The 17,086-nt window shown below is 35.0% G+C and overlaps 1 protein-coding gene across 2 annotated transcripts in view; it reads right to left on the bottom strand.

The window, feature by feature from the left end:
• The window catches only part of CDH12 (cadherin 12), a 390,903-nt gene that overhangs the window by 42,355 nt on the left and 331,462 nt on the right, over window positions 1-17,086 (bottom strand). For both annotated transcript variants that reach the window (XM_027074680.2, XM_027074698.2), the window contains one exon: window positions 5,359-5,612. In XM_027074680.2, the coding sequence (XP_026930481.1) occupies window positions 5,359-5,612 (254 nt within the window). The remainder of the gene's footprint in view (window positions 1-5,358; window positions 5,613-17,086) is intronic.

The following is a 17,086-nucleotide window of genomic DNA, read 5'->3' as shown; positions in this document are numbered from 1 at the left end:
AGACATGAAAGTAATTAAGATCTTCTTTAGTAAGTGAGTGGACAAATAAACTCTGGTACATCGAGACAACAGAATAGTATTCAACACTAAAAAGAAGTGGCCTAGGAAGCCATAAATAGGTAGGAAGGAATTTTTATGTATGTTACTAAGAGAAAGATGTCAATCTGGAAAGCCTACATACTCTATGACTCCAACTATATGACATTCTGGAGAAGTTAAACTATAGAGGCAATAAATATGTAATTGACATACAGGGCTTGGTAGGGCTGGGGGAGGGATGAATAGGCAGAGCCTGGGGGATTTTAGTGTGAAAATACTCTGTATGATGTCTACTGATGGATACAGGTCATTATACATTTACTTGAACCCCCAGAATGTACAGAACCAAGATTGAATCCTAAGGTAAACTATGGACTGTGGGCGATTATGATGTGTAGGTTCAGTTGGAACAAACGTACCACTCTGGTGGACATCAGTGATGGAGGAGCCTATGCATGTGTGGTGGCAAAGGATATCGGGGAAATCTCTGCAAACTTAAGTTTTGCTGTGAACTTAAACTTCTCTAAAAATGCTAAAATGTAAAAATCTGGGGTGCCTGGGTGGCTCAGTCAGTTAAACATCCGACCTCAGCTCAGGTCATGATCTCACAGCTCATGGGTTGAAGCCCTGTGTCAGGCTATGTGCTGACAGCTCAGAGCCTGGAGCCTGCTTCGGATCCTGGGTCTCCTTCTCTCTCTGCCCCTTCCCCCTCATGCTTTCCTTCGAAATAAATAAACATCAAAAAAATGCAAGACATCTATGAAAAACTTAATAAATAAATTAAAATGTAAAAAAAATTTTATACCAATACTTCATCATTTAATCGTACAAAAATCTCACTAAATAAATGAAAATGAAAGTGGAGAATGAAAAATTAAAGATGTGAAAAAATAAAGATATGGCATACAAATGATGTAAATATGAGAATAAGAAGTAGAGAGAACCTGGTATTATGGAAAGATTCAAAGAAATTTAGGGGGAAAAGGGGAATGTGGAATTTAGACACTGCAGTAGAGGCTGAATGTATTAATGTCTGGGAGTGGGCGACTTTTTGAATTTTGAAGTTTTGCCTGTTTTTTGTTTTGTTTTGTTTCGTGTTGTTGAGAGACAGGGAGTGCAAAAATGGGAGATGGGGAAAGAAGATCTGACGTGGGATCTGCACTGACAGCAGTGAGTCCATGTGGGGCTTGAACTCACGAACTATGATATCATGACCTGAGCCAAAATCGGACATTCAACTGACTGAGCAACCCAGACACCCCTGAATTTTTACCATTTTTTCAAATCTTTTTTTATTAGTTTTTGCTTTATTTCTGAGAGGCAGAGAGAGACACAGCACATGAGGGGGAGGGGCAGAGAGAGAGGGAGACACAGAATCCGAAACAGGCTCCAGGCTCTGAGATGTCAGCACAGAGCCTGATGCGGGGCCCGAACTCAGGAACCATGAGATCATGACCTGAGCCGAAGTTGGACGATCAACTGACTGAGCCACCCAGGCAGCCCGAATTTTTACCATTTAATTACCACTGAAAATAAATTATATATGTTGCTACCAGATGGTATTTGATAAGCTGGGTCTCTTTTTCCTCTCACTTCCTAAGGGTGTTTTGTAGTTGAGCTCAACTTCCTGTCCATATAATAAGATTTTTGATGTATTGGAAATGTCTCTCAAATAAAAATCAGCTACACTGATAGTCTCTTAATTCATGATGAAAAAATCAATGCCAGTTGATTACAGATTTTTTTTCCCAAAACTCTGGTGAACAGACCAAATTTAGGATTTAAGATAATTTTAAGCAGGACACAGATAAACATTTCTATTTTAATGACAAGTTATTAATTATTTTAAATATCACAATCTACTTATGGTAATTGATAATGGTTTTCTGTTTATTAATTGATTTTACTACTTGATTTAAGTGGTAGGTTTTGGTTAGAAATACCGTTAAACAGAAGGTTACATGAATAAGGAGCATTTTACTTGTTCAATTAAATTATGTAATTTTGAACTTATGTATGGAAGTTTATATGCACAAAATACATTTTACTTTGAGTCATCAGATTCTTATCATCCCATACTTCTTACATAGACTGAGTTTAGAATTGAATTGTCCCTTTTCCCATTTTATACATAAAATTAATTAGATTAAATTTTCTTTTAAAATTCATAGGATAACTAAGAAGTTTACGTCTTTGTAACAAAAGAAACATGGCAGACTGAACAAAATTATCCACTAAAATCTCTCTGTAGCTCAAATCACTCATACTCAAGACAAATGTTAATTTTCATGTAACTGAATAGTGATCATATATTTTAAATTTCATTTCTAAGCTTAAGAGACTACTGTTGTGAAAATCCCTCACTTCACCAGTGGTGGGCAAACTCATTTCTCACTTGACTCACAAGAAACTGTTCTCATAAACTATATAGTAAGAGGGTCAAAGGATACAGAACATTAGAGACAGGAAATCAATGTATCTAATAGCAAAGGCTAGAAGAGTAAAGGAAACAATAACGAGAAATTAAGCTTGGGATGGGGGGGACCAGATATGGTATACGGTTGACTCCTGAACAACACAGGTTTCAACGGCACAGGTCCACTTATATGAGGGTCTTCTTTGATACATACAAAACAGTTTTGTAAATGTATTTTATCATCCTCATGCTTTTGTTAATACGTTTTATTTTTCTGGCTTACTTTAAGAATGCAGTATATAATATATATAACATACAAAATATATGTTAATGGCTGCTTACATTAATCATGAGGGTTCTGGTCAATAGTAGGCTATTAGAGATTTTGGGGAGTCAAGTTACATGTGGATTTTCAACTATGCAGAGGGTTAGAGCCACTAACCTCCACATTGTTCAAGGGTCAACTACATTTGGAGTTATCACACCCAACTGTACCTTTCTTCAAAATTGTTTTAATCCTTGCTTAATGCCATTGCATTCTGGTTCTTTATTCTGGGCTCAGTGATAATAAAATAATATACTGGGGTGCCTCGGTGGCTCAGTCAGTTAACCATTCGACTCTGGATTGCATCTCAGGTCATGAACCCACAGTACATGGGATCGAGCTCTCCACTGACAGCATGAAGCCTGCTGGGAATTCTCTCTCTGCCCCTCCCGTGCTTGTGGTCTCTCTCTCTCTCTCTCTCTCTTTTCTGAAAATAAATAAATAAACCTTAAAAAGGTAATAAAATACCCACTGGTATGGAATAATGTAGCTCTGAATTAATGTCTTGTACAGTAACCCTGTGAAAAGACAGTGAAGCAAAGGGAAACAAAGTGTACCTAAATGTTAGGTAATTCCACATTTTGATGCTTATTTTTCACAACATCTTTTTACTACCATTTTTAAGTGAGCAAACATGTTTTCAGGCCCAAAATACGATGATTCATACCCTATGTTTCCTCAACTGACATGATTCAAGCTTATTGTTTACTCCAAGGACATGGAAGGAAGAGAGCTTTCATGTTGACTCAAAAGCGGCTCTGTCTTTTGACAACCCCTCACGGGGATCAATTAGATCCATCTGGGTCTACAGCTTTGGTGAGTCAGGCTGCTACCCATTAGAAGGAAGACTAGTGATGCCGCTTTTTTCCACATACAGTAGCTCTTGTCGGACACTAGCTCGCGTGACAGTAACCTCCCTCCCCCCAACAACAACAACAAAACCAGTCTTACAGTTGAATTGTTTCTCTAAAACATAGCTTTCCTTTATTCCTCACACCAGGATCTTAACTCTAAACATGTTCTTGTATTTGGAAATCTGAAACCCTCACCACCTTCCCACCTTTGCCAGGTGGTGGGTTTCCTTATAAATTCTCCGATTTGTTTGGTTTTGTTTTTGACATACTGCATTAAGTTCATATTTTATAAATATTTTGATCCCATCATGCTTTGATCAGTCTTCAAAGATAGAACATACAGTACATTAAATAACTTAGCCTGTTCTCTAGATGTCATGTTTCACTATGTTCCAGAATTCTCATTTACTGTATGTATCATAGAGAATTTCAATGTAGAACAACAACTTGAATCCAATGAGGAAATTAACCAGCATTCAACCTGACATGTAGGGGCACTCAGGAGTTTCTATTTCTCTTCTCTTTCCCAAGACAAATGGTGCTTCTTTAGCGTTCTCTCCTGACCACTGACGTGTTTCGAGAAGAGGAATACTCAGACCATCTTGGGAGATAGATTCATATGAATAGAAAGAACAAGGCTTACCTGCTCTCAAGCCATTTCCTGAGACTTTCCTATATGCTATGAATGTGTTGAGGTAACCACTGAATGATTTATGCATTTTTTGTGTTATTGCCCCATGACAGAAAGTCTTATAAGATATGAGTTTATATATTTTCCTTAGGTCAATAGTGTTTTTTGCATCAAAAGCCAACTTTTCTTTGGTCTGATTTTGTATATGAAGGTGTAACCCCTTAGAGGTGGAAGATTCAGAACAAATCACACACTGCTCTCTCTCTTTCTTTTCTACTTTTTTTTGTTTGTTTGTTTGTTTTCCCAGTTCTTGTATGCATGTGGGATATGGGCAGCTAGCAGGGAATTGAAAGGTTCAGAAGAAATAGAGTTGAATCAATAGGAAGTCTCAAACTATATCGAAGAATCAATGTATAAGTGAGGGAAAGGGAAATCCCACTTTTTCAGTAGTAGTACAAATGGAATGTATGGGTTTCGGAAGGAAGGAGAGAGAGAGATTATGTTCTTACTCTACCAATGGCTTTGTTGACTCACTACCCAGCAAACAGCCTTATAGCAAAAGGAGCTCTTTGTAATGTCTGGGCTTTGAGCAATTCCATAATTCATTTTACCCTAGAACTGGCTCTAACTGCTTTCATCAGTGGACACAATTGTCAGTGAAAAAAATGAACTGCAAATGGCAAGTGGTCAAACCATCTTTCTCAAACACTAACTTCCAGCAAGAGACAGAGATTTTTGAGTAATTGAAAAAATGTATTAAATGTCTACTATACTTCAGGTACTGTGAAAGTATCTCCAAATCGTGAATCATGGGAATTCATCCTTTGAGGTTGTATTAATAAATGCCTTTTACAAATGAAAAATTGAGACTGGTTAGCTTGAGTAACATGTTCACCATCATGCCACTGTTAAGCCACTGCTACAGGGACTGATAGCAGATGTCTTTGTTCAAATCCTGTGGCTTTTCCTCTAATACGTATCACGCGAAGGCATAACATTTTCCCCAAACTCAATCATCCATGCAGGTTTGGACAGAGCATTGTTTTTCCTTTCTCTTCCGACACACAGAAAATGAAAAGTTTCTTTTTCTTACCGAACAGCACTACTGCCCACATCTAGGTCTTGTGCAGTGACAGCACCGATGATGGTCCCAACTGGAGTGTCTTCATAAACCTCCATGGTATAGAGCGGCTTGCTAAACACCGGTGGCTCCTCAATATCCAGCACACTGATCTTCACTGTGGCTGTGTCTTTAAAAGGGCCCGCGGAGTGAAATCTGTGGTCAATGTGAAGGTTGGAGGCTTCTACTTTAAAAGTATATGCCTTCTTTGTTTCAAAATCTAATGGCTGGAATAAGGACAAATCGAAAATGAAGAGGTGCATGCATATAGAATGTGGCAAAGATGGTGAACATTGTTTCAGAACATTTGCAAGGTAATACCAATTCTGAATTGGTTTCAAAACTTGTAATTAGTGGGTGAAGACACAGTTTCGGAATCACGCTCTTGTAGATTATTCTGGGTAACTTGTAACGATAATTAGTTGCATATACTAAAATGGCACGTATGTGCACATACATGCTTAAGTAGGGCTTATTCATTTTGTAGGAGCGGTTAAAACACCAAGAGAAATTTTAAGGCAAGTTATTTTCTGATCTTATACAATACTGACATCTAGTGGAATTAAGCTATAATTAAAATACAATAAAATTGAAATTGGATAGCTAGGACAGTCTACGTTCCAGTTTAAAATTTGGTACAACAAAATATGTTTTTTTTCTTGAACTACTCTTCTTATTTTGACAGTAATATAATTTTTTATTATTTTTTTTTTTACTGTTTAAGTCTTTTCACTGAAAAAAAAGGACTCTGTCAGGATTTAAAGCATACACAGTGGTAATTATAGAGTTTTGGTCTTTGGTGTTCTCAGCATTGTATATATAATTAGTAGGCATTGTAATGCATCATTAGGATATTTTACCAATCTTTTACCTTGAACATATATCATCAAATTAAACACAATTGTGAATCATGGTGTTTGGAAGTCATTTGTCCAGAAGTCACTGATTCTCTATTTTAATACGTTACTACTACTTACTTTCACTTTTATTCTGACTATTTGTTTTATGTTACAAATAACTGAAAATATTACATTCTGGAAATATGGGGTTGCCACGGTGCTTTATATAAACTTTAGAGTCAATGGCTCTCCCTTCTCATCACCTAAGAAAAACTAAGACAATAGGAAATTAACATTAACATAGAGATTTTCAGGGACCTTTAGTAGTTTCTGTTGTCTCAATTAATTCCCTCTGCTATGACTCCAACGACTTGCTAATTGCTGTGTCAACAGATCTGTTTTTTGTCTCAGCACACCTGGGGAAAATAAGGGAGATCTATTTCTCCCTTAAGGATAAGACCATAATTTTATGCACTTTCTCTGAGGATGAAAATGGAAAATTTTAAAAAATTCCTGTGAAATCCTCAAAAACTCTCACAATTCCATGGAGTTTACTAGAGCAAATAGTAACACCACAGAGACGTGACATTAAGTTCTGTTCACAATCATTTTCATTCAGGGGAATCTATATTTATTTTCCCTGTAATTATTCCCTTATTTGTCTAATTTGTCCAATTTTATTCATTTTTTTATCTGCTTTGCGCTCAATGTTTTCTTTTATCTTTTTATGTATTTTTAGTGACTTGTCTCATGCTTATTTGCCTATTATATTATGTCAATATGATATTGATTTTCTTCAATTTCCATCTGTTTTGTTAAGAATTTCAATTTATCATTAAGCCAATAAAAGTAAATAATGGCATGCATAATATGCCATCATTGATATTTTAGCTATTGGTTAAATGAATAGGAACATAATATCAAGAACGAAAAAGGAGGTAGTCCCATGATGCTATTTCGATAAGCCTACAGCTTGACTACTGTGTTTTGTTAAAGGAATCAAAATCATGAAAAAGCAAAACAAAACAACAAACAACAACAACAAAAACCAATTGCCAGAATAGGACAGCAAAGCATTATTCAAGCAGAAAATATGAAACTGTTAACAATTACTGAGAATGTTTACGTAGAATAAAGATCAAAGCAAGATAGGAAAACCATGTTTAAATATTAAAGGGATATCCTTTTGAACCTCAGTTAGGCTTATTGTAATAGTGTCTCAGTGGAATTAACAAAATTCAAATTATTAAAATGGTAACTTTAGGTTGAGAAAAAGAAGAAATATCTAACAAAATTAAGCCATTTAATATTGACTTAATTTAAAAAATATCAACAGCCTACATGGTGGTGAGGCTTGGAATACATCCTGGGTGCAATGACAAGATTTGCTTTTTCTACATTCAACAAACTCAGAAATTAGTGAGAAACATGTCATCTCGTTTAGTGAATGAGAGAGACCGATGTGTAAGAAAGAGGGCTGTGCTAGGTCATTCAAATTAAAGGACATAGAAACATATGTTTCCTGTTTTTATAAACCCTAAATGCTCTATGAATGTGAAACAATATAATTTTCCATCATACTGACCCCTATCTTCTAACGTAAGATTATTTTGACATGATCACCTTGGGTCCTTTTGCCTAGAAAGCTAACTGAGCTGTCCTAGCTTATAATTACCCCTTTGGGGGGAAGGGGGCCATAATTTACTTCTGTCTCAGAATATAGCCACTAATACCATGTGTTCCCCTCCTCCGCCCTTACTTTCTCCTAGACATCAAAATGCTCCTGATTATCTACATGATTGGGCAACTTCTTTCTAGACAAGATCTACATTTTTTTCATTTTATTTACCTACTTGATTAAGGTGCCACTCCCACCTGATGGCTAAAATAAACTTAAAAAATAAAAATAAATAAAAAAAGGCAATGCAGATAATTTCCTCCTGGCCTTGAAGAAGTAAACTCACGAGGGTAGAAACCACCTGGCAAGTCCTCAAGGGGCGCCTACCGGAGTTGACACTGAAACCTAGCCAATAACTAGCAAGAAATACCGACCTCAGTCATAAAGCCACAAAGAAATGAATTCCGCCCACAACCAATAAGCTTGGAAAGTGTCTCTAAGCTTCAAATCAGATGGCACCCCAGCTGACGCCTTGATTTCAGCCTGAGAGGCGCTGAGGTTTCAGCAGAGGACCCAGTTACGGTATCCTCTGACCCACACTTCCATCTGTCTTTACTTTTTCCTCTTCTATATTGCTTCAATGTTTATGGTTAACACGTATCGGTATTATTTTGCCAACAGAGTAAAGTCATCACTCAACACACTGTATTCTTCAGTAATAAGATTCTACTTTCTCAATCATATAGTGGTTCTTAATGGCCAATGGAAGGAAATATTTTCAATCAATCCAAATGACTGAAGGCTGAACCTTTATCCAAATCAGGGTAGGTGCCTTTCAGGACAAGCAGAAAACAGACTTATACCAGCCTGAACCATGATGAAAAGACAAGACGGAAAAGATCTTACAAAGTAATTTCTTTGTGCCAGGGTGTGCTACAAAGATAAGATTTTCTGATCAAGCGTCATTTTCAAGGAAAATTAAGTTTCCCAAAACTTAGTTTTATGATCGACATGGTAACCAATTTATTTATTTGTTGCTGGCCCTTTCTGTTTCATAAGAATTTATTCCAGAACTTGACCACAACTCATGTTACATAGAAAATCATTCATAGATGATATCTGCACGTACTTCTTTGATTTATTCACATCAATTTAAATTCACATTGATCAAATCAAATGTTTGGTGTTGAGAATAGAGTGGTTAACAAGTTAAATGAAGTCCATTTTATCACAAGCCTTATATTGTAGAAAAGGAAGGCCACAACAACAACAACAACAAAAAATTAGTAAGTACATCATTTTCAGCTAGTGTTAAGATGTATGAGGAAAATGAGGTAATAAGACACGAGGAAACATAATTACATAGAGCACATTGGAAGTGCATTTTTTTCATGTTTATTTATTTTTGAGAGAGATAAAGACAGAGAGTGAGCTTGAGCAGAGGAGGGACAGAGAGAGGGAGACAGGATCCAAAGTGTGGGCTCCATGCCAACAGCAGAGAACAAGATATGGGGCTCAAACCCACAAGTCACAAGATCATGCATGATTGAGCCAAATCGACCTCTTAACCTACTGAGCCACCCAGGCACCCAGGAAATGCATTCCTGAGGATGTAATAATGATAGGAACTGAGACAAGAAGAACCACGCATGGGGAAGTCAGAAGCTAATGACCCTGATGTAAGGTGAGCACAGGTTAAATGCCATAGAATAAATTCTATACCTTTCACTAAATATTTCTTGAACATCCTACCACGTTCTAGACATGATTACCCATGCTAGAACTGAGCAAAGCAGACAAAAATCACCACCTGTGTGGAGGTTGCTGTCTTCTAGGAGTTGATGGACAACAATAAGATACATAGGCAAAATATGTACCATGTTGGGTGGCAATAAATGGTATGGAAAAGTGTAAAACTTGGGGGTCAGATCATGTTCTGTGTGTTAGGAGTAGATGGCAGTTTGTGTATCCTATCACTGTTGAGGAAGGAATTCAACTCAGCAACTTACTAAAAACTAGAGAGGTAATTATTTTTGTTTAAGTTTATTTACCTATTTTTGAGAGAGAGAGAGAGAGCCTGCGTGCTGAAGGAGAGTGGGGAGGAGCAGAGAGAGAATCTCAAACAGACTCCGCACTGTCAGCACGGAGCCCAACACCGGGCTTGAACTTACAGTCCAGGAGCTCATGACCTGAGCCAAAACAAAGAGTCCGAAGCTCAACCAGCTGAGCCAGCCAGGCACCCCCATGAACTAATTATTTGATGCATAAAAGTTGTTACATGATTAGGTAAAAATTCCCCAATAAAAAAGGGAAACAAGTCAAACGTGACCATTTTTAAAACCTGAATTTTAGTTGTCGACAAATTTCAACAGCCTTTCAGTTTTAAAATTTAAACAAAAAAAACTAAAACAAAAAGAAACCCAATGTAATGACCAGACAAAAAACATATTTTCTAAATAAAATTATTAAAGTGAAGAAACATGTACTTCCTGAAAGTTACCTCTACATAAATTTGCCACAGAACTATTTGTTAGAAATGCCTTTAATTTTTGTGGGCATAATTTAGACTCCAGATTTTTGTAGCACTATGAATTTTGTATAGTTTTAATGAATTAATTTAAGAATCATGGGCATTATTCACTCTATGCCCATTTTTTAGTGATGATACTTTTTGGCACAAATTCAGTAACTAATTCAGCAAGATAAAACAAAACAAAAAAGAATACTGAAAGAAACTCTAGTGCTTATAGTTAAGGGTTTGGGGTAAATGAACGATTTTACCCTAAAAATGAAAGATTACATTAACTTTTATAAATACTTAAGTAAAATACGTGTTTTACATGCACACACAGTATAGATCATGATCATCTAGGGAGGCCAATTATTTTTTGAGCTTTCTTTCTTGAATAACAAAGTTCACAATTTACTTCTCTTTTTTTTAATTTTTTTTTTTTTGAGAGAGAGAGAGAGAGAGAGAGAGAGAGAGCGAGCATGAGTGGGGGAGGGGCAGAGAGAGAGGGAGACACAGAATCCAAAGCAGGTTCCTGAGCAGGTTCTGAGCTGTCAGCATAGAGTCTGATGTGGGGCTTGAACCTATGAACGGTAAGATAATGACCTGAGAAAAAGTCAGAGGCCCAAATGACTGAGCCAACCAGGCGCCCCTCTCACATTTTACTTCTAACATATATTGTGGGTAACAATAGTTATAACAGTTAATATGCTTTTCAAACATACTATAATTTACAAGCTATTCAACTTTGAAAAAGTTACCTTTTTTCTTTGAGTTTCTTATTTCTCATATGCATAATCAGTAAAACACTATCTTTCTAAGTAATTTATAAAATACATTAAACTTTACATAGTACTGAGAACTAAAAAATAATGCATCATAAATTAAAACAATAAACCAACACAATGCATTTGTTCTGTAGTCAATAAAAAATTTAAACACCCTGTATATTTCAAGAATGTCCTTTATTGTGACAACACAAATACAGATAGGATAAAGTGGCTTTAGGGGGCTCAAATATAGTAGGAATAATAGATGTGTTTAAAGTATTAATGCTATAAGTATCGTAGGTGTTTGAAAGAAATGCTGACATTTTGGAAGAAAGTAAGAAGTGATCAGCTTGCCTGAGGGACTCATGAAAAGTCTTTGGTATGAGACATGGGAGATAGTTAAAAACAACAACAACAACAACAACAACAGAAAGAATTAACTAAGAAACTTATGTGGGGCAGTGTCTTCTGTGCAAAAGGAAGACTAGTGCATTTGGTAGAAATCGCAGTGAATTTCGTATGGTTGGAAAATAGCCTGTATATATGTGCGTGCTTATTCACGTGTGCAGCAGATGATAATGCAAAACAGACGATTTGCTTGGTATCTTACTAATGGTGGAAACAAAAAAAAGGACTTTAGCATGAGAGTAAGAGGAACAGAGTTAGGTTTCAACCACTCATAGAGGAAAGGGTAAGTTAAATGAATATATTCAGAGAATGGCCATTGCAGTGGTAGAAGGAATAACAAGGAGGATGCATGGCAACCCAGTAGGCAGAGAAAGAGGGACATTTTAACCCATGTTCAGGAGAAATTAGTGGCCAGGATTTACGTCCTATTTGTCACAAGGAAGCTGATGGCAATAGAAGCAACATAAGAAAAAAGTTTAGATTTGGGGGTTACGAAACTGGAGAGGAAGTGGAGCCTTATCTAGGAAGGAGAAGACATGAACAGAAGCGCTCTTGTTGGGAGAAGAGAAGGAATTTGACTTTGGTCATTCTGAGTTTGAACAGACTATAGAACACACAGTTTTAAATGCCTGATGGGAAGCAAAACGAGCTGCTTTGGTAATTTCAGTCTAGGAGCCAGTGTAGAGTTTATAAGACTGATTAGCAAAGTTAGGTAAGATGTTTAAAAGAAAAGGTGATGACAAATATTTACAAAAACTGGGACATCATATTTACAGAAACAAATAAAGAACACCACTTATTTTTTTCTTTAAACTTAAGCATGTCAGACTGGCTAAAAATAGGAGTGTCTTAAATTTAATAAAGGTGTATGTTAGGCTACATAAAATAAGCGATTCCAAATTTTTTCATCTTTTTCCCCTTAGAGTTATTCAAAAATTAACCACATGGTGGTGCTCTTCACCAAATCATTTGGTGTGAAAGCCTTTCCTTGCCATTTGACTTCAAAAAGAAAATGAGTTTTACCAGCAGGACCTAAGTAAAATATGAATGGTTCAGTGAGACCCGCTGAGAGCTTAGCCTATTTACTAAAAATCCTGGCAAAGAATACAACATTTTACTTCCTTTTTTTACGGGAAAAAATAATTCTGCTTTGGAGTCAGTGTGAAAAGAGTTACGTTTATTTGGAATGAAATAATATTTCCAACTAACATCAAAGAGTAAGAATTCTTTTTTTAAACCAAAAGTTTTACTCATTGAAAAATAAAGAGGAAATCACATCATCATTCTTTACTTTAAACATGCACTCTTTATTTCCTAGTTCCCAACAGACATTTTTGTAGAAATGGTAGAGAACTGAGAAATTATGGAAGATAATAAAATTGTCCTTTTGCAGAACTTAAATGTTGACAACAGTATTTTAATTGCTTTGATTTCTTAATAGTAACAAGGAAATTACAGTGCTTCTATAAATATATTTCTATTTTTAGTCCCTCGATGTTTTTAACTCATGTAATTTTATATTTATATCTGTTAACTATGTTATATAATAAATTATATTTATTCTCAGTTCTCCAGTAGAAAAAAAAAACTAGAGTAAAATATATTTCCTTTCCTTTTTCAATTAAGAATAAAATTGCTCAATTTAAAATGCTTTATGCTCTCGTTTTAAACGTAGCCTATCTCCTAATTTTTAGATGGGATGAAACTTTTAACAGCTATTATTTTGATTTTGTTAGTGTTTTTAATGTTATAATACTTAAGAACATATAGGGTACTTTCTATTTATTTAAATTTTGCTCAATGCAATGTGACATAAGTGTAGACTAAGGGTAGTTTTTTGTGAGTTTTGTTTTATTTTTACCAATAGCCTATGCCTTAAGAAGATTTGTAAAGTTTCATAATATTATTCTGAATTCAGTGTGACACAGTGAAATAACATTATGTCATGGGGCTCATAAACTGAATTTAGGCTGACGTTAAAAACTAAATTAATAAAAGTTTTTTTTTTCATTCTTCTCTGCTCATAAACCTATCATTTTTATTCACTTACACCCTCCTCAGAAAGAGAGAGGGGAAATGGTAAAGGGAAAGCAAATAAAGATTTTGGAGATAAAACAATAACTAGAATATGTGCTTCAGAGAACTTTGTGTTTTGTTTTATTTTATTTTATTTTATTTTATTTTATTTTAAGATGTCATTTAAATTCCAGTTAAATATAGTGTAGTGTTGGTTTCAGGAGGACAATTTAGTGATTCATCACTTACATACAACACCCAGTATTTTGTTTATCGAGTTCAGAAAAGAAAAACTTGGTAAACAAAATATCTTACTCAATGTTAGCCAAACAGTTAAAGTAACTGATATTTATCAAATAGCTACATATTCAAAGGTAGAATATATTTTGGACTTTCTAAATGCATTAACAACATAATTCCTGCATGAATTTGGTTTTAATTAAAACCCTTTTTTACAATTTTATGCTGAGATGTTGAAGGGAGATTTTTTAAGAAACTAATTTAAAGATCACCATGTAACTGGAATAGTGTATTGACGTTTACATATTTATTTATCATCACACACCTAATTTTTCTACGACTCCTAAAGGTAACTACAAGGTAAACTTTTCTGAGAACTTACTGAATATACACACAACTAATTCTATAATACATTCTTCACCCCTCCCCCAAAACTCTAAAGAACTGCAGTTGTTTAAATTAATTTTGAGTTTCTCATGGGCTCTATTCAACAGAATTTTTCTAATGGTTTTATTTTCAAGAAGTCATTCTGCCATGTTTAATCAAGTCATAATTCTACACGTACATATTTGTACAAACACACAAAATATAATACATACAGCAGATAGATATGTAGGTAGGTATGTAAGTAGGTAGTTAGACAGATGATAGGTAATTTTAGAATTTTGTTACAGAAGTGATCTCCTGGGATATTTGTCTTTTTTTGAGATTTAATAGATGAACTCTGCAAGCTACAATTGTCCTTTCCAAAAGATTGCCTCTAGGTTTTCCTCACTTAGACATTAAGACAAATTACAACACTAAGAACAAATCTATTCAATTCTTTGGTAATTTGCTGGATGATCAGAATTTTTATGAAAATATTTTTTGGCTGTCCCTTTAAAATGTCGCCAGAATCTCACCATTTCTCACAACCTCAATTACTACGCAAGGCATGGTCCATACCTCCATCAACGGTTCCTGGGATTATATCTGTAGGTTTGTAACTGGTCTATTTCTATCCTTACTTCCTAGTCATTATTCTCAGAACACCACAGTATCCCAGCTTTACAAGGATAGAGGTAATTTAGATCTAAAGTCACCCTGGGCTTTCCCATACCATGATCTAATTCGAGTCCTTGGACTGACTGGCCTATTGGGCTTTCCAAGAAGGGCCCTTTCTCTGCACCTTTGACTTCATTTCTGGCTGGGAACCCTTTCATTAGTGCACTCAACCCACTGGATTCCTTGCAGCTGCTGCCCAATCTTTCTGGAACAAGCTTCACTCAGACACTACATGGTTCATTTCCTGCTTCATTCAAGAGTCTGCTGAAATTTCATCCTGTCAGAGAAACGTTTTTGACCACCTCATTATAAGAGCCACCACATGCAGTAATGACTTGTATCCCTGTACCCTGCTTTACGCTTTTCAAGCTTGAATTTATAGCTGCTGTCAGTGATTTTGCATTTATCATCTGTCTTTCCCAACTAAGTGGAAGCTGCTTCAGTTCAGGGATTGGATCTGTTTTGTTTACTGCTTTATACCCAGAATCCAGAGTGGGCTCTCAGATTTAGTGACTTCCCCATCAGTACCTGTTGAATGAAGGAGTGAACGTTAGTTATGGACACTGAACTTTATTTAAATGACAAATTTTATGCCAGCAAAATGGACAATTACTCATCCACTGCAGGAAGAAAAATGTACTTTTTATACTTGGAGATACACATTTCAGACTGGTTTTCTTTATTATGTAAATCAATTTTAATAACGTTATGTCATAATTTCATAAATCCTTTTTAATCTCCTTAAGAAAGAGAAGTCTCAAAAAATTAAATCAAAAAATGCAACAAAATAAAATTGTTCAAAAATTTGACTCTTTTTATGAATCTTTCATAAGCTAAAAAGGGAAAAGGTCTGTTCTTACTGCTTTAGTGAGGATGTATAACAGGTAAATATTTACGAAAATTGATTTATATAACTAAATATTTACTTTCAAAGATCAAGCCATTTTGATGTAATGTGAAGACTATACTTAGCCATGTTTTCAATTGTGTTAAAAAGTAACACACATTTTCCCACACATTTTCCCAGGTTGACACTTAGACATCAATGTTTTATTGGCACAGATGATAAATATGTATAAATAAAAATATATAAAATGTGTATAAATATAAAATATAGGTATAACTTTAAATATACATGCGTATATAGATTTTAAATATATAGCATACACAATATTGACTCTTCTGTACCTCAATTTTACTTTGTAAATTTACTTATTTTCATACATACATTTTATTAACTGTTGATGTAAAATATTTTCGATTATTTTCTTTATTACTAAGAGAATTCATATTTGCTCCATTTAAATTAATGTTTGTAAGTCATTTAAGTATAGTGCTTTTTGAGAAAAAATAAGTGATAAGACTTTTCACTGACTTTCTACTGAATAGAAAAGAGAAAAATGAGCAAAGCAAGAAGAAACAATAAAGGAGTAAAGTTGATAAGAATGTGACACAGTTTTTAAGAGTACTTTGAAAATTAAACATAAATGTATAATTGTGCTGAATGAGGTCATGTGGTGAAATTAATTTGTAGTAAAGGTACAGTTTATGTGCAATAGTGGAAATAAAAAGTGATAAATAATCTATATGAAAATTGTGTTTATTTTCAATATTGTTTTTATTGTCATATATATCATTTCTTTGTTAAAATTCAGAGTTCCTGAGCAAATCTGGAAACATCAACCTCATTCATGGGAATGACTGCAAATATACTTCTTGTAGGTTAAAATAATTTCAGTTATTAAATGTATATGATATACTGCAGTTTGGGTTGAATACAAAATGCTTTGTAGCAGAGGAGAAAACAGTACTAAATTAAATGAGTGTCACTGTTTTTCCTACACTCCATTCTTAAAAATTCCTATAATTTGCTTCACTGATATGGAAACAATCTACACGTCCTAAATACAATTGTGATTTTTCTTTCTCACATTTCCATAACCCTTCTTCAAGCCACTCCCCAACAAAACACATATTATACCCGGTCTAATATTGACAATTGTGCTCTCCCCTTCTGCGAATCTCCTCTGTATTAATCCCTTTTATTATTATTATTATTATTATTATTATTATTATTATTTTGATAGAGAGAGATAGAGAGAGATGGAGAGCATGCCCTTGAGCAGGGAAGGGCAGAGAGAGAGAAAAGAGAGAATCCCAAGCAGGCTCCGTGCTGTTAGCATGGAGCCCAGCACGTGGCTCCTTATCATGAGCTATGAAATTGTGACCTGAGCAGAAACCAAGAATCAGTTGCTTA

This window comes from Acinonyx jubatus, chromosome A1, assembly GCF_027475565.1.
Source record: "Acinonyx jubatus isolate Ajub_Pintada_27869175 chromosome A1, VMU_Ajub_asm_v1.0, whole genome shotgun sequence".
Taxonomy (NCBI): domain Eukaryota; kingdom Metazoa; phylum Chordata; class Mammalia; order Carnivora; family Felidae; genus Acinonyx; species Acinonyx jubatus.
The sequence above is the reverse complement of the archived record's forward strand: the minus strand, read 5'-3'. Positions and strand labels throughout refer to the sequence as shown.